Source organism: Oncorhynchus gorbuscha, linkage group LG11 (genome assembly GCF_021184085.1).
Source record: "Oncorhynchus gorbuscha isolate QuinsamMale2020 ecotype Even-year linkage group LG11, OgorEven_v1.0, whole genome shotgun sequence".
In the NCBI taxonomy this organism is placed as follows: domain Eukaryota; kingdom Metazoa; phylum Chordata; class Actinopteri; order Salmoniformes; family Salmonidae; genus Oncorhynchus; species Oncorhynchus gorbuscha.
This window is the reverse complement of record NC_060183.1, coordinates 22034652-22057262: the sequence shown is the minus strand read 5'-3', so window position 1 is coordinate 22057262 and position 22611 is coordinate 22034652. Positions and strand designations below refer to the sequence as shown.

The following is a 22611-nucleotide window of genomic DNA, read 5'->3' as shown; positions in this document are numbered from 1 at the left end:
TCTCACCCCACCCCCCCCTAAGTTTTAGATGCACTATTGTTAAGTGACTGTCCCACTGGATGTCATAAGGTGAATGCACCAATTTGTAAGTCGCTCTGGATAAGAGCGTCTGCTAAATGACTTAAATGTAATGTAAATGTACATAGAGGACTCATCTTTGTCTATCTATCTCTATGGCTCGGACAGACACCATTCGTTCAGTTCACAGGGGTCCTGGAAGGCACTCGGATTACAGTTTGCATAAATTAGCCAGTGTGTTTAAATGACTTAAGTAAAGTATTGTCCTAAGAAATATGTGTATATTTATTTGACATAATTTGTGAAAGTCTGATGTGATAATTAATACATTATAACAAATAATGAAAAGTGAAAGATTGTGTGAACTGGTGCTTTAGGCCAGCACACACATCACTAGCTGCTGATTCCCATGGCAGCAGGTCTCTTAGTCCCTTCATTTGATTGACCAGCTCCTTCTTGTTCACCATAGAGGAAACAGGAGTTTCCTATTAACCCACAGAATTCCTTCAGATCGTCACTTTTCAGTCCTCAATCTTCTCCTCTTCTTCCAACACACTGTAGTTCTGTTTGTTGTTTCTAGTCTCTTTAGGTCTTGGGCCTCCAGGTCAAAGACCCAGTCTTGGGTCAAGGGCTTTTGGGGACTTTGACTATAAACACCATGGGGTCTTTGGCCTTGTTGCTGAAAGCCCTGCGGATGATCTCCACAGCGTGGGGGTGAGTCACGCCCTGCAGGGACACTCCATCCACTGACACCAGCTCAAATCCAGCCTGGGGATGCAACCAGAGGAAGGAAGGTTAGAGAGAATACATTTGTCTTGTGCATGCTCTGTTGCTCTATTTTGTGCACACACACACACACACACACACACACACACACACACACACACACACACACACACACACACACACATTGCCGTCTTTCAATTCAACATCACGTTACGTTATGAGCTCAAAAACATCATTCTGATTGCATTGCTCTCTGTTCTCTTTCTATAATGTGGTGCCAGAGTCTAAATGCACCGGTTCAAAACATGCGTTACTCAAATTATCTAAACCCCCCCCCCCTCCCTCTACTCTGCCCTCAAATAAAAGAGCTCCTCCATAAGGCTTATTATAACAAGGATCTCTTGAGATGACCTTGGGCCTCTATCTCATCACTGTTTGATTTCATCACTAGCTACATTCATATTTCCATTCATCAGGTCAATTCAAATTAGTTGGAAAAGATTTGAATGGAATGTGTGGTGTGATGTTCATAAGGTGAAATGCTTATCTGAATGGTGGTTTATGGGTCATGTTGCAATGAGACCGGTTGTAGCCTTAGAGCTTAGAACAGGTCACAACACAGTATAGAACAGGTGTACCTTCAGGACTTCACACGTGGAGGCGGCTCCTCCTGGGAAGATCTTCTCTATCTTCACCACCGGCTGCACCTTAGACTCCATCCCACCAGAGATACTGATCCCTGGGACCAGTAAAACAAAGGCATTATTACACACGTAATCAATCAAAAAATTTGTTGAATTGTATGAGTGAAACATCACATTTGTATTGGCTCTGTTGTAAGAGCTACTTTGCTGACCCCTTTCTCTGTAATATGCATTTATGAATGAATTATTATAGAAGTACTGGAGGTGCAACTGTTTGGTAAACCATGAGGATGGCAAACTGACAAAGTGACATAAGAATTTTACACAAACTCACCCAGTGACTGCTTAGTCTTGGAGATGCTGACAGTTTTGAACTCGTACTCTATGACCGGAGCGCTGCCATTGAGGCCATTCTCAGAGGAGCTGGGATGACCGTTCACCCGCTCACTTCCCAAACCCTCTGCTGTGAAGTCAGCGTCCAGGCCAGAGCCAAACACCTGGGACAACAGGGGCCTGCTGCGTCGAGGAGCGCTCTGCAGAGTGAACACAGTTTCTTTCTCCTTTTTACCCTTGGAAGTCCCATTCCTGAAGAGAGACCTCCCCCGCTCTGAGATGGTATCTCCCTGGTCCATTGACACATCAAAGTGGACGGAGCGGACCGTACCACTGTGTCCTCGTAGCGGGGAGCGGGGGTTGGTGGTATTGCTGTGGGCCAGCAGCCAGTTGGGGAGCAGAGGACTAACGGAGAGAGGACGGAGGGAGTCTGAGGAGGCGTAGCCATCCACTGGGACGTCCAGCAGGGGGGGGAATGCTCTGGATGTATGGGTGTGCTGCTGCCGGGGACTCTGGGACGCAGACAGACGCAGCCGCTCTAGCTCCTCCAGCAGCTGGCTCTCCCTCTCCACCTCCTGGGCACTGTGGAGCTCAAAACCACCCTGGAAGTCTACATGGGGATTCAGGAGTCAGTAACAACCAAGATCCTGGAGAGCAGACTTGTGTTCCAACACGACTTTAAAACCGGTTTCCAATAATCATGGTCTTCAACCTGAACCACAATTAGTTGAATCAGGTGTGACGGTGCTGGGCTTGGAACAAAAGCCCGCACCTCCTCCCCCAAGAATGAATTAAAGAAACACTGCTATACTGTAGATGGGACGGTACTGACCTGGAATGGGGGTGATGAGGTGTCGCCTGGGGGCTCGTCCAGACTGGGGGGAGCGCAGAAGTGGGGATCTGACTACATGATAAAGGGGTAATTTAAAGAATGGAAACGCTTTCCTTTAAATGTATTGCTGAATGTATGGGTAGTGTGTACATTACTCTGAATATGCATGTCTTTCCTCACCAGAACGGTACTTCAAGATATCATAGGCCTCCACTTCGAATGGGACCACCATGTTGTTGAAAAGCCCTAGGTCAGCTGGAGGCAGCAGCATTCTAAAGCGGGAGACAGAGAGTTATTAGCTTATAAAAAGAACATGATTGTTTTCATTGCCCAGTCATCAAACAATTGGATTTGTGAGTTAAGCCGAATGCTAAATCCGTCAACTGGCCGCTCCCCTTCCTATCTAAATCCTTAAAGTGAATGTTGTTACTATTATTGTTGCCTCTCTGTGTACCTGATCTCTCTCAGCAGCAGCAGCTTCTCAGGCCGGTCCAGCACGGCCAGCAGGTGGCGCACCAGGTTCTCCACCACACGCTCTGTTATGTACTGCAAGAAAATAGTGACTATAACACACATCATGCAAAAGTCCATGGAATAAGGATGATAACAGTTCATATTTTCGGTGCCCCTCCTGCCCAGGTCCCATACCCGTCGGCAGGTCTTCATGACGGAGGCCACCTCGTCCTCACTCAGAAGCCTGCGGGCCATGCCCTCCACCACCCCTAGCATCTCTGGGTCCGGCCCGCTGGGTCTGCGCCTGCGCTCCCCATCTAGGGACATAACCAACACCCAGCTGATTGTAGTATACCAACTCAACTCTATAACAAACTAACCCTGGTTTTAGCCATATTATACTCACAGACGCAATGACAATAATAATAATATATGCCATTTAGCAGACGCTTTTATCCAAAGCGACTTACAGTCATGTGTGCATACATTCTACGTATGGGTGGTCCCGGGGATCGAACCCACTACCCTGGCGTTACAAGCGCCATGCTCTACCAACTGAGCTACAGAAGGACCAGAGAGTAAAACTCTGGTTGAAATAACAGCTAGTTGCACCATTGACTAACGTTATTCTCTTATAGTCTACAGGATCATTGAAGGTACTACTAACCTCCGCCTGCCCCAGATTTGGGGGGGGGACTTTGAGCGCCCCTTGGAGGTGTCTCTCCTGCGACCCCTGAACAGCAGGTTGACAAAGGTCTTGGAGCGCTGTAGGGTGCTCCTCTCAGGATTCTTCCCCCCCTTTCTGCTGTTTCCTCTGCTTCGTCTGCTTCACCTCTATGGCAGGACAGGAAGGAGACAGGGCCTCAACCAAACCAGACTACACTCAGTCATTTTACAAAAACAGGTTCTTCTGAGTTGTCCAATCGTTGCAGTAAACTCCCTTTCTATCTAAACCAGTCCACCACTCTACCACTCTGGCCTCACCTGCTACAGTGACCTGGCTCTGGGAGCGATGAATGGGCTGACTCGGTCTACTGAGGGCCATTAGGACGGCCGTTTTGGGGGACTCTCCTCTCCCCCTGCCTCCCTCTCCCCGGATGGCCGAGTCCTGCAGGAGGGTGGTGGCCCCCAGGCTGTGGCTAGTGTCCGCACCCATCCTGTGAGGCGAGGGGTCGGTCTGGATGGCGGTGTCAGTGCACTGGCCAGACCCAGACGTCTGGTCCTCAGTAGAGATACAGACGTCCACCATGTCCATGCCGAAGGGCAGGCTGGGGGGGAACATGACCTGAGACAGTCCGCTCAGAGAGGAGATGGGAGTCCCAGAGGACAAGGATGAGGCAGAGGAGTTGGAGTCCGAGCCCTGGGAGGAAGACTGCCGAGTCCCATTGCCACTGGCCACTGAGAGGGAGGAGACACACACATCAGTACAGATAGTGTTTGTTTTGGATTGTTTGTGCGGAAAATATATATTCAAAAATAAAAGTTAGCAAAAGTCACCAGTGGCACGTTGCTTTCTTAAATAATTCAAAAACACACCTGAAACATAATATAGGCTACATGAGGTAAGATGGTTACATACACTTGTTAAGCCATCTGTATTCTGCCACCATCTCCTTGTAGGCAGGGTATCGTCCCGCTTCCTGCAAAGATGCGGCCAGAGATATGCAAATAGGTTACAGTAGAGTTCTTGACCCGTTCACAGGATCAAGAGTAACTCTAGAACCACAAAGACAGAGTCATATATAACTTGGAGAAAGAGCAGCAAAAAGGTCCACACGTCGACAACAAGCAATGGAAATCGCTTTCTTCCCAACACATATTCCACCTTTGACATGCTTCGTACTGTTATTTTCCCTAGTACTGGTAATAGTGTGTCCCTTTTAAAGAGGGGCCAAGGCGAGGTAAAGAATTGGAGAACATTAAGGTACAAAACGCGCCTGTGTGCTTTTGATCATCACCTGATCCTGGCCGAGCAGCCTGGTGAATAATGCATGCGGCCTGGCTATTTTTCACAGGGTGAAACCCAACCCGCCACAGGTAAAGTGGGCGAGCAATATTACGACTGTACGCCAGCTGTCTACCCTGCCACGCAACCTGCTCTCTTGGTGTGTACTGTAGTAACGGTGTGTGTGTGAGAGAGAGAGAGACCGTGAGTGAGTGACTGTGTGGGCCATTTTCACTGACCATTACAATTGGGCTGCACACTTTCTCAATGGAGAGTAGTCACGGTTCATTCTGGAAGGTGATACACCGTCATTACCAGGTCATCAATACACCAAGAAGCATGGATCTCCACGCGTAAATATGAACGCAGCGGTGGAAAAGAGATCTACAACAGTCTCATATGGATCTATATTGAATCTCAGGCTCTAATTGTCTGTTTTCAAAGTCTTCGAAGTTCAAGGTCAAAGGTCAACCTCACTCACCTTGATGGTCAGCATGATGTGTGTGTGGCTCTTCAGCACCTCCACGGCACTGCTGTGGCTGATGTCCTCAAAGCTTACACCGTTGGCCGCAAGAATCTGGTCGCCCATATTGATGCCGTTCCGTTCACCCAGACCGCCAGGATCCAATCTGACACCGCACACATCATAATATCACTAAACGGAGCAGGGCATAAGAGTCCGGCACAGCACAGGAAATACAGACACTGCAAACTAAGCAAGGATTTAAATGATGAATTCAAAATGCGGGTTCAACTTTATTTCTAACGATTTCTGTGTTTCTCAAGCCGGAGATGTTGCAGTATGAGCCTACTTGGAGACGTAGATGCCCAGGCCGAACTCCTTGCCCCCTCGGATGTTGAAGCCCAGGCAGTAGTCATCTGAGGTGGTGTAGATGTGGATGATCCTCCGCAGGGCCCCATCTGAGCTGGCCACCGAGGCGGAGGGTGTACGCCCACTCTCCTCCACCACCATCCTACCGTGGATCAGATCCACCCTGCAATGGAGATATGTTATGGGGTCAAATGTTTTTGTGACGTATACTGGCACATATGGATACACACTGCTTTATTATGAGGAATCAAACCATTGATATATACTGAGTGTACAAAACAATATGAACATTATGCTCTTTCCATGACAGACTGACCAGGTGAAATCTATGATCCCTTAATGATGTCACTTGTTAAATGCACTTCAAATCAGTGTAGATGAAGGGGAGGTGACCGGTTAAAGAAGGAGTTTTAAGCCTTGAGACAACTGAGAAATGGATTGTGTATGTGCCATTCAGAGGGTGAATGGGCAAGACTAAATATTGAAGTGCCTTTAGACGGGGTATGGTAGTAGGTGCCAGGCACATGGGTTTGAGTCTGTCAAGAACTGCAACGCTGCTGTTTTTTTTTACACTCAACACTCGGTGTATACTGGTGCATAATAATATACACTGCAATAGTTATACTCACTAACATTTAGGCTAGGAGTAATCGAACCATTGATATATACATGTATCAAATACATGCAAAGACATGATCAGACCTATTTAAGTACTTAAAGACAGAACTATGGAATTTAAGTTGCTAATTAGATAAAGCTTTATTGACAGGATTCTAACTAGACACAATCGAATCAGTAAGACAATTCAAGGGGTGAAAGGAACTCACAATTCCAAACTGTGGCTCTGAATTGACAGACAAAATGTGTAATTTATAATTGGAGGTCTGTGCTTACCAGGTTGTCTTCTCTTTGGAGTAGCGGATACCGGGTACTTTGCCCACACGCCTCACCACCATCCTCAGTCTGTTGTTCCCTGTCAGGACTTTAACTGCACTGCTCATAGTGATGCTCTCCAAGCTCACCCCATTCACCTCCACCAGCTTGTCCCCCACACACAGGCCTGCCTGCTCTGTGGACATAGGCAGTGCATTCAGACCCCATGACTTTTTCCACATTTTGTTACGTTGCAGCCTTATTCTTCTTCTAAAAAAATAATAAAAAAATATCCATAAGTATTCAGACCCTTTACTCAGTACTTTGTTAAAGCCCCTATGGCAGCGATTACAGCCTGAAGTCTTCTTAGGTATGACGCTACAAGCTTGGCACACCTGTATTTGGGGAGTTTCTCCCATTCTTTTCTGCAGATCCTCTCAAGCTCTGTCAGGTTGGATGGGGAGCGTCGCTGCACAGCTATACTCGATCGGGTTCAAGTCCGGACTCTGGCTGGGCCACTCAAGGACATTCAGAGATAAATTGCCATTGTAAAAATGGCGCCGGAACAGAAGGCAAACGTTTTACGTGCCCCCAACCGGTTGTGTATTTGTTCGTTTATGTGCGTTTAACTTGTTTTTTGTACTTATTTTGTGCCGCTACAATCTCTTATGACCGAAAATAACTTCTAGACATCAGGACTTCGATGACTAGCAGAATCATTTTTCTTCTTTCACAACTCCGACGAGCCCGAGGCGGAGGATATACAGCTCCCTCTGGAACAGGCTCCAACCCCAGTGATCTGCGTGAAGAGGAGGTAGAGAAAGAGAGGCCGGAGGGCGGGCTGCCTTCTGAGGAGTCGGAGGTGATCAAATAAACCCCCACTCCCCTCAATTCTGCTCGCAAACATGCAATCTTCGGACAATAACATGGACGAGTTATTGGGAAGATTAAACTACCAACGGGACATTAAAAACGTTAACATCTTATGCTTCACGGAGTCGTGGCTGAGCGACGGCAATATCAACATACAGCTGGCTGGTTATACGATGTACCGGCAGGATAGAACAGCAGCGTCTGGTAAGACGAGGGGCGGAGGACTATGTATATTTGTAAACAACAGCTGGTGCACGATATTTAAGGAAGCCTCGAGCCATTTTTTGTTTCACATGATAAGCTTCAGACCACACTACCTACCGAGAGAGTTTCATCTATATTCTTTGTAGCTGTTTACATGCCACCACAGTCAGAGGCTGGCACTAAGCATTGAATGAGCTGTATTCCACCATTAGCAAACGAGATTATGCTCACCCAGAGGCGGCGCTCCTAATAGCCGGGGACCTTAATGCAGGGAAACTTAAATCAGTTTGACCAAATTTCTATGAACATGTTAAATGTGCAACCAGAGGGAAAAGAACTCTGGACCACCTATACTCCACACACAGAGATGCATACAACACTCTCACTCGCCCTCCATTTGGCAAATCTGACCATAATTATATCCTCCTGATTCCTGCTTACAAGCAGAAATTAAAGCAGGAAGCACCAGTGACTGGATCAATAAAAAAGTGGTTTGATGAAGCAGATGCTAAGCTACAGGACTGTTTCGCTAGTAAAGACTGGAATATGTTCTGGGATTCCTCCAATGGCATTGAGGAGTATACCCCATCCGTCATTAACTTCATCAATAAGTGCATCGATGACGTCGTCCCCACAGTGACTACGTACAATTGAAGTCGGAAGTTTACATACACCTAAGCCAAATGCATTGAAACTCTGTCTTGGTCAGTTAGGATCACCACTTTATTTTAAGAATGTGACATGTTCAAATTAATAGTAAAGCGAATTATTTAGTTCAGCTTTTATTTATTTCATCACATTCCCAGGGGGACAGTAGTTTACAAACGCTCAATTAGTATTTGGTAGCATTGCCTTTAAATTGTTTCACTTAGGTCAAACGTTTCGGGTAGCCTTTCACAAGCTTCTCACAATAAGTTGGGTGAATTTTGGCCCATTCCTCCTGACAGAGCTGGTGTAACTGAGTCAGGTTTGTAGGCCTCCTTGTTTGGACACTTTTTCAGTTCTGCTCACAAATTTTCTATAGGATTGAGGTCAGGGCTTTGTGATGGCCACTCCAATACCTTGACTTTGTTGTCCTTAAGCCATTTTGCCACAACTTTGGAAGTATGCTTAGGGGTCATTGTCCATTTGGAAGACCCATTTGCGACCAAACTTTAACTTCCTGACTGATGTCTTGAGATGTTGCTTCAATATATCCACATAATTTCCCTTCCTCATGATGCCATTTATTTTGTGAAGTGCACCAGTCCCTCCTGCAGCAAAGCACCCCCACAACCCTGTGCTTCACTGTTGGGATGGTGTTCTTCGGCTTGCAAGCCTCCCCTTTTTTCCTCCAAACATAACGATGGTCATTATGGCCAAACAGTTATATTATTGTGTCTTCAGACCAGAGGACATTTCTCCAAAAAGTACGATCATTGTCTTCATGTGCAGTTAGTCTGGCTTTTTTATGGCGATTTTGGAGCAGTGGCTTCTTCCTTGCTGAGCGGCCTTTCAGGTTATGTCGATATAGGACTTGTTTTACTGTGACTATAGATACTTTTATACCTGTTTCCTCCAGCATCTTCACAAGGTCCTTTGCTGTTGTTCTGGAATTGATTTGCACTTTTCGCACCAAAGTATGTTAATCTCTAGGAGATAGAACACGTCTCCTTCCTGAGCGGTATGACAGCTGCTTGGTCCCATGGGGCTTATACTTGCGTACTATTGTTTGTAAAGATGAACGTGGTACCTTCAAGAGTTTGGAAATTGTTCCCAATGATGAACCAGACTTGTGGAGGTCTACAATTATTTTTCTGATGTCTTGGCTGATTTATTATGAAGACGAAAAAATCAAGATGTCAAGCAAAGAGGCTTGGAGTTTGAAGGTAGGCCTTGAAATACATCCACAGGTACACCTCAAATTGACTCAAATAATGTCAATTAGCCTATCAGAAGCTTCTAAAGCCATGACATGATTTTCTGGAATTTTCCGAGCTGTTTAAAGGCACAGTCAACTTAATGTATGTAAACTTCTGACCCACTGGAATTGTGATACAGTGAATTATAAGTGAAATAGTATGTCTAAACAATTGTTGGAAAAATTACTTGCGTCATGCACAAAGTAGATGTCCTAACCGACTTGCCAAAACTATCATTTGTAAACAAGGAATCTAAGTGTATGCAAACTTCCGACTTCAACTGTACATACCCCAACCAGAAACCATGGATTACAGGCAGCATCCGCACTGAGCTAAAGGCTATAGCTGCTGCTTTCAAGGAGCGGGACTCTAACCCGGAAGCTTATAAGAAATCCCGCTATGCCCTCCGAGCCATCAAACAGGCAACGCTTCAATACAGGACTAAGATCGAGTCATACTACACCAGCTCTGACGCTCGTCGGATGTGGCAGGGCCTGCAAACCATTACAGACTAGAAAAGGAAGCACAGCCGAGAGAGCTGCCCAGTGACACGAGCCTACTGGACGAGCTAAACTACTTCTATGCTAGCTTTGAGGCAAATAACACTGAAACATGCATGAGACCACCAGCTCTACTGGAAGACTGTGTAATCACGCTCTCCACAGCCGATGTGAGTAAGACCTTTTAGACAGGTCAACAGTCACAGGTCTGCAGGGCCAGACAGATTACCATGACGTGTACTGCGAGCATGCGCTGACCAACTAGAAAGTGTCTTCACTGACATTTTCAACCTTTCCCTGTCCGAGTCTGTAATACTAACATGTTTTAAGCAGACCACCATAGTGCCTGTGCCCAAGAACACTAAGGTAACCTGCCTAAATGACTACCGACCCTTAGCACTCATGTCTGTAGCCATGAATTGCTTTGAAAGGCTGGTCATGGCTCACATCAACACCATCAACCCTAGACCCACTCCAATTTGCATACCGCCCCAGCCCCAACAGATCCACAGATGATGCCGTATCTATTGCACTCCACACTGCTCTTTCCCACCTGGACAGAAGGAGCACCTATGTGAGAATGCTATTCATTGACTACAGCTCAGCGTCGTGCCCTCAAAGCTCATCAATAAGCTAAGGACTCTGGGACCAAACACTTCCCTCTGCAACTGGATCCTGGACTTTCTGACGGGCTGCCCCAGACATCCGCCACGCTGACCCTCAACACAGTGGCCCCTCAGGGGTGCGTGTTCAGCCCCCTCCTGTTCACTCATGACTGCACGACTTCAACACCATCATTAAATTTGACAATGACACAACAGTAGGCCTGATCACCGACAACAACAGGACAGCCTATAGGGAGGTGGTCAGAGACCTGGCCGTGTGGTGGCAGGAAAACAACCTCTCCCTCAATGTGATCACGATAAAGGAGATGATTGAGGATTACAGGTAAAAGAGGACCGAGCCTGCCCCCATTCTCATCGATGGGGATGCAGTGGAGCAGGTTGAGAGCTTCAAGTTCCTTGGTGTCCACATCAAACAAACTAACTTGGCCCAAGCACACTATGACAGTCGTGAAGCGGTCATGACAAAACCTATTCCCCCTCAGGACACTGAAAATATTTGGTATGGGTCCTCAGATCATCAAAAGGTTCTTCAGCTGCACCATCGAGAGCATCCTGACTGGTTGCATCACTGCCTGGTATGGCAACTGCTCGGCCTCCGACCGCAAGGCACTACAGAGGGTAGTGCAAACGGCCCAGTACATCACTGGGGACAGGCTTCCTGCCATCCAGGACCTCTGTACCAGGCAGTGTCAGAGGAAGGCCCTGAAAATTGTCAGACTCCAGCTGCCCTAGTTCTCTCTGCTACCACATGGCAAGCAGTACTGGAGCGCCAAGTCTAGGTCCAAGAGGCTTCTAAACAGCTTCTACCCCCAAGCCATAAGACTCCTGAACATCTAGTCAAATGGCTAACCAGACTATTCACATTGCCCCCTCCCCTCTCCACACCACTCTCTGTTGTCATCTATGCATAGTCACTTTAATTAACTCTGTCTACATGTACATACTACCTCAACTAACCGGTGCCCTTACACATTGACTCTGTACCGGCACATCCCTGTATATATTATTTTTTTACTGCTCCTCTTTAATTACCTGTTACTTGTATCTCTTATTCATTTTTTTTAAACTTCACTTTCAGTTAGGGACTGTTGATTTGTCCCAAAGCCACTCCTGCGTTGTCTTGGCTGTGTGTTTAGGGCGGTTGTCCTGTTGGAAGGTGAACCTTCTCCCCAGTCTGAGGTCCTGAGCGCTCTGGAGCAGGTTTTCAACAAGGATCTCTCTGTACTTTGCTCCGTTCATCTGTCCCTCGATCCTGACTAGTCTCCCAGTTCCTGCCACTGAATAACATACCCACAGCATGATGCTTCCACCACCATGCTTCACCGTAAGGATGGTGCCAGGTTTCCTCCAGACGTGAAGCTTGACATTCAGGCCAAAGAGTTCAGTCTTGGTTTCATCAGACCAGATAATCTTGTATCTCATGGTCTGAGAGTCCTTTATGTGCCTTTTGGCAATCTCCAAGCATGCTGTCATGTGCCCTTCACTGAGGAGTGGCTTCCTTCTGGCCACTCTACCATAAATGCGTGATTGGTGGAGTGCTGCAGAGATGGTTGTCCTTCTGGAAGGTTCTTCCATCAACACAAAGGATCTCTGGAGCACTGTCAGAGTAACCATCAGGTTTGTAGTCACCTCCCTGACCAAGGCTCTTCTCCCCCGATTGCTCAGTTTGACAGGGTGGCCAGCTCTAGGAAGAGTCTTGGTGGTTCCAAACATCTTTCATTTAAGAATGATGGAGGCCACTTTGTTTTTGGGGACCTTCAATGCTGCATAAATGTTTGGGTACCCTTCCCCAGATCTGTGCCTCGACACAATCCTGTCTCGGAGCTCTACAGACAATTCCTTCGACCTCATGGATTGTTTTTTGCTCTGACTGTCAACTGTGGGATCTTATTGACAGGTGTGTGCCTTTCCAAATCATGTTAAATCAATTTAATTTACCACAGGTGGACTCCAATCAAGTTGAAGAAAAATCTCAAGGATGATCAATGGAAACAAGATGCACCTGAGCTCAATTTCGAGTCTCATTTCAAAGGGTCTGAATACTTAAATATTTGCATTTATTTATTTGCAAACATTTCTAAAAACCTGTTTTCGCTTTGTCGTTATGGGGTATTGTGTGTAGATTGATGAGGGGAAAAAATTATTTAATACATTTTAGAATAAGGTTGTAACGTAACAAAATGTGGAAGAAGTCACTGTACAGTACATGCATGGACACAGACATATAGATGCAGACGCTCACACACACACACACACAGTCGGTCTCTCAATTTAAAAACAGTCAAGGTAGAACTGTGTCACTCATGTTATGTCACACCTGTCATGTGTAGACTAAATGTGTAACAGATATATAGTTGTCTGGATGTATTGCTAACCTGCGGAGCTGTTGTCCTCTACCTTGCTGACAAAGACGCTGAGGCCGTGCTCTGAGCCTCCACGCACGCTGAAGCCCAGCCTGCCGTCCTCACTCTTATCCACTGTGACCGTATGGATGTCCTCACTGTCATCTCCACCTGACAAACACGTGATAGATCAATACAGATACTACCAGGTGAACTCCAAGAGGAAATTCTGTTGTAAGTTATATGAGTGACACTTTGATAATATAAGGGATCACAAAAAGGCACCTTTTGCCTGTATGTTTTACGAAGTAAATTTCATGCCACAATTTATAATCTGTCTTCAAAGAGCTGAACACATTCATTAAGAAAGCAAATGGTGCTTAACTTGTCTGCGTAGCAGTATATGGATTGTGATGAGGGGAAGCCTATATGCCAGACACTGGTCATGCCTTAGAGGGCACGATGATCTGATCTGAGCCAATCTCTGGTGTGGTGTATCAGAGCGGCAGCCTCACCGTCCACAGGAGAGTTGATGAGGATGACCCGGCCCATGGGGGAGGAAGATCGGATTCCCCGGCGCTGCTGCTGCTTCCGGAGGAGGTGGTGCTGCGTAGCCGTGCCTGACCTCTGAGTCCCGGGGGCTGCGTCCCTGCGGGAGGGGTCTGACGAGTGAGCCATGGCCAGGAGCTGGGTCCTCTTTCACACACGCCTACCCAGTACACACTCCTCCAGGGGCTCAGCGCTGGATGAAGGAGCCTAGAACAGAAGGAGATGAAGGCTCAGGGCTGATGAAACCAGATAATAGTACAATTCAATGGCTTGAAATGGTCATAAATGCATGCACCTGAAGCCAGAACAATAACTAGCAGAATATATTGGCACGATTGAGTAGCATGGTAACTTACCAGTGCAGATGGGTGGTTTGTGACATGTTGGCAGACCCTCCTCCTCCCTGGACTCACACTCTGGTCCATTCCTGGCCATGGTGAATCTCACTCCCCCGCCTAACACCATGAGAAACACAGACCTGTCCAGTGTATGCAGTAGGTCAGATATCATGCAGGATCAGATACCTCATCCAATTGAATAACCAACCAAATGTTATGTGCGAACTGATAAGGATACATGTTGCTCAATTATTTCCAAACATGCTGCAATTTCTTATATCATATCGACTGTAGGTTGAACAATGATGAACGGCTGAGCTCTTTTTTGATAACGGGTTCTTAAGATTACTTTCATCAACCTGCCTGACCCAATTACAGACACGATGTCACATGCTTTCGATGCCATGGATACCTTTGACTAAACTTAACCCAATGCGTGATAAATCCGGTGTCGTCATGAAGGAGGATTTCCCCCATGCGCCTACGGCTTGTTGGGACCTTGGACAGCGACGTTGAACTAACTGCGTAAATAGAATGCGCTGTTGGCAGCATTATGTTACTCAAGCATCCAAACTACTGGCATGTAAAGTAGACCGGACTTAAAGTACACTTTCCTTACTATCATGTTTTATTAGAGATGCGTTATCTGCGTAGTTCGTCAACAACAGCAACAGCCCGGGAGCTGTTCAATAGCCTACCGTGGCATGTCTTGCCATTTCTATATAGCCTAATTAAAATAAATAAATAAAATAAAGCACTACGACAAAAATGAATGGTACAGCTAATAAATACATTTATAAAAACTAAAGCGTTGATATTGTGCAGATATTCATCGGCACCATTTCACCAGCAATGACTGACTACTAAGCTGCTTGAAGGTGTTAACGTTACATTTAATTCACTCGACAGCATACATGTATCCTAGGATAAACTCAGGCTATTGTTTTACCGGATCTTTAAGTTTGAACATTACCTGTGTCCATGTTGTGTTGAATGACCTAGCTCACCTGGGAAAAGCACAAAGCTATCGAAGTCCCGCCCTCTCCATCAATGTGATTGGATGTCTTCGTTTTGACTGGGACACAAAACTGCTTTCAGATTGGCTGCTGAATCAGCTCATCGTTCCTCTGCGTAGGAAATACAGGTAGGCAACTCATGGCAAATAGGCATACTATATCCTAATTTTACGAGACATATTTTTATAAAAGCCATAATAATCCATTTCGATATCAAATAAAGGTATTTGATCAAATCCACTGTGTCCTAACATGAAAGCAGTCTTCATTTAGAGCGTTGGGCCAGTAACCGAAAGGTTATCGAATCCCCGAACAGACAAGGGAAAAATCTGTATCCCCCTTTCCCCATTGTTCATGTTTTTGTTATTACATTGTCTGAATGATACTCCAGGGGAAACAAAAGGCTCAGTTTATTGTCCGTGAGGGTATACAGTACAATGAAACACACTTTTATCAGCCTGTCTGGTATGAGCTGGTTGGAGTGGTGGAACTGAGTGTGATGCATCAGCTCTGGTCCCTCAACAGTTTAGACCCAGACCATCATTAACACACTCACAGAACTACAACACCTTCAGCATTGTTAGAAGACATATCTAACATAGCGAAGTGACTTGTGCAACACACCCTTACTGAACACTGAGGTCAAAATAGATCTATATACTTCCTTTATGTTTTCTTTGTATACGAATCAGACATTTTTCTTAGCTTCTGTATATTGTTGAAGTCTTTGCTTTGCCTACCATACATACACTGAACAACGTTTTTACACATCATGTAAAGTGTTGGTCCCATGTTTCATGAGCTGAAATAAAAGATCCCAGAAATGTTCCATATCCACGAAAAGCTTATTTCTCTCATATTGTGCACAACGTTGTTTTACGTCCCTGTTAGTGAGCATGTATCATTTGGCAGTGGGGTTATGGTATGGGCAGGCATAAACTAAGAACAACGAACACAATTGCATTTTAATCGATGGCAATTTGAACACAGAAAAATACCCTGACAAGATCCTGTTGCCATCATGAGGCCCATTTTTGTTTAAGGTACAGTACCAGTCAAAAGTTTGGACACACCTACTCATTCAAGGGTTTTTCTTTACTTTGACTATTTTCTACATTGTAGAATAATAGTGAATACATCAAAACTATGAAATAGCACATATTGAATCATGTAGTAACCAACAAAGTGTTAAACAAATCAAAATATAAAATATATTAGATTCTTCAAAGTAGCCACCCTTTGCCTTGATGACAGCTTTGCACACTGTTGGCATTCTCTCAACCAGCTTCACCTGGAATGCTTTTCCAACAGTCATGAAGGAGTTCTCATATATGCTGAGCACTTGTTGGCTGATTTTCCTTCACTCTGCAGCCCAACTCATCCCAAACCATCTAAATTGGGCTGAGATCGGGTGGTTGTGGAGGCCAGGTCACCTGATACAGCACTCCATCACTTTCCTTCTTGGTCAAATAGCTCTTACACAGTCTGGAGGTGTTGTGTCATTGTCCTGTTGAAAAACAAATGATAGTCCCACTGAGCGCAAACCAGATGGGATGGTGAATCGCTGCAGAATGCTGTGGTAGCCATGCTGGTTAAGTGTGCCTTGAATTCTAAATAAATCACAGACTGTGTCACCAGCAAATAAACATCACACCTCCTCCATGCTTCAAGGTGGGAACCACACATGTGGAGATCATCCACTCAAAAAGACAGAGGTTGGAAAAAAAAATCTAAAATTTGGACTCATCAGACCAAAGGACAGATTTCCACCGGTCTAACGTTAATTTCTCGTGTTTCTTAGCCCAAACAAGTCTCTTCTTCTTATTGGTGTCCTTAGTAGTGGTTTCTTTGCAGCAATTCAACCATGAAGGTCTGATTCATGCAGCTCCTCTGTACAGTTGATGTTAAAATGTGTCTGTTAATTGAACTCTGTTAAGCATTTATTTGGGCTGTAATTTCTGAGGCTGGTAACTCTAATGAACTTATCCTCTGCGGCAGAGGTAACTCTGGGTCTTCCTTTCCTGTGGCATTCCTTATGAGAGCCAGTTTCATCATAGCGCTTGATGGTTTTTGCGACTGCACTTGGAGAAACTTTCAACGTTCTTGATTGACTGACCTTCATGTTTTAAAGTAATGTGGGCTGTTGTTTCTCTTTTCTTACTTGAACTGTTCTTGTCGTAATATGGATTTAGTCTTTGTCTATATACCAACCCTACCTTGTCACAACATAACTGATTGGCTCAAACACATTAAGGAAATACATTCCACAAATGAACTTTTAAGAAGGAACACCTGTTCATTGAAATGCATTCCAGGTGACTACCTCATGAAGCTGGTTGAGAGAATGCCAAGAGTGTGCAAAGCTGTCATCAAGGCAAAGGGTGACTACTTTTGAAGAATCAAACATTTAAAATATATTTTTGTCTAACACTTTTTTGGTTACTACATGATTCAATGTGTTATTTCCTAGTTTTGATGTCTTCACTATTATTCTACAATGTAGAACATAATAAAGAAAAACCCTTGAATAAGTAGGTGTCCAAACTTTTGACTGGTACTGTATCTGTGACCAACATATGCATATCTGTATTCCCAGTCATGTGATATTGCCTAATGAATATATTTAAATGGATTGTTTTCCTCATATGAACTGTAACTCAGTTAAATCTTTGAAATTGTTGAATGTTGCATTTATATTTTTGTTCAGTATACAATAATATGTCAAATTAGTTTGACATAATACAGTACATGTACACTACTTCTGAGGCCTTGACTTCACGGCCATCTTTTCTATTTCCCCTTCTTGATCTTCTTTGCCGCCTGCAGGACAGAGGGAGGGTCAGCTTTGTCCCCAAACTCCTTCTCCCGGTGCTCCAGCAGAATACCCTTCAGAATAACACACAACATTTGAAATATATATGATTCACTAAAAACAAATGTAAACTCATATGATGAAACCAGTAGGGGAAATGAGGAACTTACCTGTTTCCCTGCTCCAATCACATAAACACCACCGAGGATGAAGCCCTCCCCCTTCTTGTTACCCTGGTAACCCTTCTTCCTGGCTCGAATGAGGTTCTGCCACACCCCCAGACGAGCCAGACCAAGACCCAGTCCCATCCTCCTCGGCTTGGGACCATAGAAACATTGCTGTAAAAGACAACTTCCTATCATTAGTCTTTCTCACATTACCTGATTGGAGAAAAGTTCAGCAAATATAACTGACCTTCTCATCCACAAAAATCTCCCCATTGAAGTAGGGTCTGAAGTTCTGGATCTCTGTGCCGATGTCCTCCTTCACTATGGCATACAGAGAGACCCCAAGCTCCTCCAGCTGGGGCTTCAGAGAGGACAGCTCAGCGGCCTCCTGGAGAATGAGTATATTTGTGCACAATTCCATGAGTATACACAGCCACATATATACAGCATGCATACACACTCATACCCCTACAGATATACTGTACCTCTCTGCATAAGGATCATCCGGGGCGCCTCACAGCCATGAGTACCGCACCAGTCTTTTCCCACAGACTCCTGGCTTTAACAGTCTTATCTGCCGAGACACAACCAACAATATTGCACGCAATAGTAAGAAGCTTTCAGGTTACATACGTTACATATTTAAATTAACACTGGCACTGAATCAAAGACCACTCCACTGCTGGGAGATTATTCTAGAAGTGCTTTTCCTTTGAAAGCTATATCAGCTGGTGAAAGTTAATCAGTGAAGCTTTTGTTTTGGTCTCACCGGCTGCGGGTGTTGATTTGAGCTCCATGTTCTCCAAGTGCTCCAGAGTGGACGGGGCTGACTTGGTCAGGAACAGGTCAGTGTTGGCCAAGATAAGGCCAGCCAGCCAGACAACCAGCACACCAAGGCCCACAGACCAAACACTGAGGGACAGGGGCTCCCCCTCCAGGAGGAAAGACAGCACTGCAGGGACAGACAAAACTGATTGAAAAGGTCCAATGCAGACGTTTTTATCTTAACATCAAATCATTTCTGGGTAACAATTAAAGTAGCTTACTGTGATTGTTTTCAATTCAAATGGTCAATTCAAAAAGAAACAAAAAAAGCTTCTTCGCAAAGAGAAATTTCTCAAGCAAGAATCTTACTAGGACTGTCTGGAAGTGGTCTGAGTGAGGAGGGGAAAACAGAACATTTGCTGTTGTTGGCAGAGAGGTTAACTCTTTCTTATTGATCTATTAACTTATTTACTTCATGGTGAGGTCACAATGGAAAGCCAAAACAGAGAAAAACATTGTTTTTGACACACCAAAGCCCTATTAATTTTCTCTGCCTTGTCATTGACCACATATACATGCACACAGTATTCCGGCTAGTAGCTCATATCCAGCTTAAGGTCTTATTCGGGATATGCTGTTTACGTGCACCTTTGATATCCTGTTCACAAGTATCCCTGTATCCATGAATAAACAGAATATTCCTCATTTAAGTTCATAAGGGTTAAATAGAACAGTAACTGAAATAAGCACATTGATTTTTTTACCTTTATTTGAATAGACAAGTCAGTTAAGAACAAATTCTTATTTTCAATGACGGCCTAGAAACAGTGGGTTAACTGCCTGTTCAGGGGCAGAACGACAGATTTGTACCTTGTCAGCTCAGGGGTTTGAACTTGCAACCTTCCGGTTACTTGTCCAACGCTCTAACCACATTCCAAAGTCATGAGTATTAATATGGATTTGGTCCCGCCTTTGCTGCTATAACAGCCTCCACTGTTCTGGGAAGGCTTTCCACTCGATGTTGGAACATTGCTACTGGGACTTGCTTCCATTCAGCCACAAGAGCATTAATGAAGTCGAGCACAGATGTTGGGCGATTAGGCCTGGCTCACAGTCGGTGTTCCAATTTATCCCAAAGGTGTTTGAGGGGGTTGAGGTCAGGGCTCTGTGCAGGCCAGTCAAGTTATTCCACACAGATCTTTGTGCACAGGTGAAATGTCATGCTGAAATAGGAAAGGGCCTTCCCGAAACTGTTGCCACAAAGTTGGAAAAACAGAATAATCTAGAATGTCATTGTGTGCTGTATGCGTTAAGATTTCCCTTCACTGGAACTAAGGGGCCTAGCCCAAACCATCAACAACCTCAGACCATTATTCTCCCTCCACCTAAATGTAGTTGCCACTATGCATTGGGGCAGATAACTTTCTCCTGGCATCCACCAAACCTAGATTTGTCCATTGGGTTGCAGCGAGTTTTACACCACCCCAGCTGACGCTTGGCATTGCGCTTGGTGATCTTAGGCTTTTGTGCGTGCGGCTGCTCGGCCATTTCATGACATTCCCACCAAACAGTTCTTGTGCGGATGTTGCTTCCAGAGGCAGTTTGAAACTCAGTGAGTGTCCCAACCGAGGACTGATGATTTTTACAAGCTACAAGCTTCAGCACTCAAAGGTCCTGTTCTGTGAGCTTGTGTGGCCTACCACTTCACAGCTGAGCCATTGTTGCCCCTAGACGTTTTCACTTCACAATAAAAGCACTGATGACATTTGGCACAGGACCAATCTCCACTGTTTTTATGCCTGCCCATACCTTAACCTCACCGCCACCATGGGGCACTCTGTTCACATCAGCAAACTGCTCGCCCACATTACTGACAAATTCATTAAAATGACATTATGGTAGAGAAATTAACATTACATTCTTTGGCAACAGCTCTGGTGGACATTCCTGCAGTCAGTATGCCATTTGCACACACCCTCAAAACTTGAGACATCTGTAGCATTGTTTTGTGACAAAACCACACATTTTAGAGTGGCCTTTTGTCCCCAGCACAAGGGGCACATGTGTAATGATCATGCTGTTTAATCAGCTTCTTGATAATCCATCCACTTGACTGATGCGGCATATGTTGGCAAATGAGAAAAATGCTAACAGGGACATAACATTTTTCTTAAATAAGCTTTTTGTGCGTACGGAAATTGTTTGGGATTTTTGTATTTCAGCTCATGAAACCACTTTACATGGGGTTTCTATTTTTGTTGAGGGGAGATTAACACATTCATTCCATCAATGTAAAGACATTCTGGTGAACACTACTGTATTTGGTCTTCTGGGGCAACAAGTTGGCCTGACAGAAAAGCTGCATGCATCTAACTATAATAGACAAATGGCCTCCCAAAAGTTGAAAATTACTCACTTTGAAGTCTAAGCACAGCATATCCCAGGCATCTTATCAGGGTTTCTCAACCGTGATCCCCTTTTCGGGTAATTGTAAATGAGATTTATGCAAAAACAGAATACTTGAATATCCCAAATAACAGGATATCGGTGCGCATACAAGCGTGGTCAGTAGTATACACTTTCTAAATCCTCATGGATTTAAAAGGAATCGGTTGGGGCGGGGTGATATTTATCAGCCCATTCCTCTGAGATCTATGAATGGACATGTACAAGTTCATACTTCAGGGGGGGGGGGCAGATTTAGTCTCAAAACAGACCAACACTATCTTCAGTAGATACAGTTCTCAACAGAGCAAGTGAACAGCCGTTTCATGTTAAAGGTATTGGTGTACTTGAAGCCTATGAGAACCTAATTTGCTCTGGTAGCATTCCAGATGACCCCCCTCCCGTTTCTGTAACAGTACAGTTCCTAACTGAGGAGCCATTGTGTTGCCTTTGCCCTGGTTGATTCAAGGGCACATTGTGTCCCAACCATGACTCAGTTCTTCTGATAAGGCTCCATTTTTATTATCTCATGAAAGCAGTCTCAGAAAAAAAAGGTCACGGATACAGGCCTTCAGACATTTACACTGCATCACAATCCCCTCGATTGGACACAGCTACATTCTGTAAGCTGTAGATCACATCTTGTGACATTGCAACATGTCATGCATACACAGAAAACCACCTGATTCAGGACAGGGCTATTAACCAATATATCAAAACCTGATGAATCAATTCTGAAACATGTCTGCTTAGTTATTTGGGCAGTTGCAAAACAGAGCAAGGTCCTTTTGGGAAGGGGGAGGTAACAGCCATCGTCTCACTGACAAGCGCACACATTGGGCGTTCACAGTATGTTAAAGAAAATGAGCCGATTACCCAAGAAAAAAAATGTAGATGTACTGCTGTATCCAAGATAGTCAAAGTTGGACAAACAAATACATGCGTTTACCACTAGTAATTAACCCTACAGTCACTAAGCATTGAGACAATTCAGTGTGGCAGCTGATGTACAAGTGGCAGACTTAAAAGCTGAAGCGCAAGGAGTGAATCCACCATTCTTCATACATTTACATTGTACAAAAACCCTGTTTAGACAGTCACTGAGTCAGCTTGTTTACCTCTAGTTCTGAAAAGTGCACATGCATTAATAAGTATCATATTTAAGGCCTAAGACAAAAGAATACCAACTTGTTGCTGTAGATTTCCCAGGACATAGAACAATAGACAGGACATGCAGTGTTGCTCCCTCTGTTTCAGTTTGTAGTCTGTCCAACAGTGAAGTCCGGATGTCACACACCCTATACTCGCCACTTAAACAGGAGGCTGCCAGAGGGTCATTTGAATGATTGCAAATTCAGCCAATCACAGCCCTTACACACTATAAATGCACATCATTAAACACTGGAAACCTAACTAA

The 22611-nt window shown here is 44.8% G+C and overlaps 1 protein-coding gene and 1 pseudogene across 1 annotated transcript; both read right to left on the bottom strand.

The window, feature by feature from the left end:
• Positions 1-146: 146 nt before the first annotated feature.
• On the bottom strand, positions 147-16175 carry LOC124047627 (PDZ domain-containing protein 7-like). The gene is made up of 17 exons (XM_046367947.1): positions 14963-16175; positions 14008-14129; positions 13618-13858; positions 13136-13273; positions 6678-6852; positions 5764-5946; positions 5433-5580; positions 4586-4646; positions 3991-4404; positions 3674-3838; positions 3202-3323; positions 3008-3099; positions 2734-2825; positions 2554-2625; positions 1723-2331; positions 1383-1483; positions 147-786 (listed from the first exon to the last, which is right to left on the bottom strand). The coding sequence occupies exons 3-17, from the start codon at positions 13778-13780 to the stop codon at positions 643-645; spliced, it is 2679 nt and encodes an 892-aa protein (XP_046223903.1). The 5' UTR covers positions 13781-13858; positions 14008-14129; positions 14963-16175; the 3' UTR covers positions 147-642.
• A 1309-nt stretch (positions 16176-17484) lies between these two features.
• On the bottom strand, positions 17485-22521 carry LOC124048298 (annotated as a pseudogene).
• Between the last annotated feature and the right edge of the window lie 90 nt (positions 22522-22611).

What these genes read in the sequence shown, in the direction of transcription:
- LOC124047627 (XM_046367947.1), bottom strand. Translation starts at nt 13,780, where the DNA reads ATGGCTCACTCGTCAGACCCCTCCCGCAGGGACGCAGCCCCCGGGACT. An exon ending in TCCAAAGAGAAGACAACCTG is followed by an intron (nt 5,947 to 6,677) that starts GTAAGCACAGAC and finishes TCTCCATTGCAG; the next exon opens with GGTGGATCTGATCCACGGTA. An exon ending in CTGGGCATCTACGTCTCCAA is followed by an intron (nt 5,581 to 5,763) that starts GTAGGCTCATAC and finishes GTGCGGTGTCAG; the next exon opens with ATTGGATCCTGGCGGTCTGG.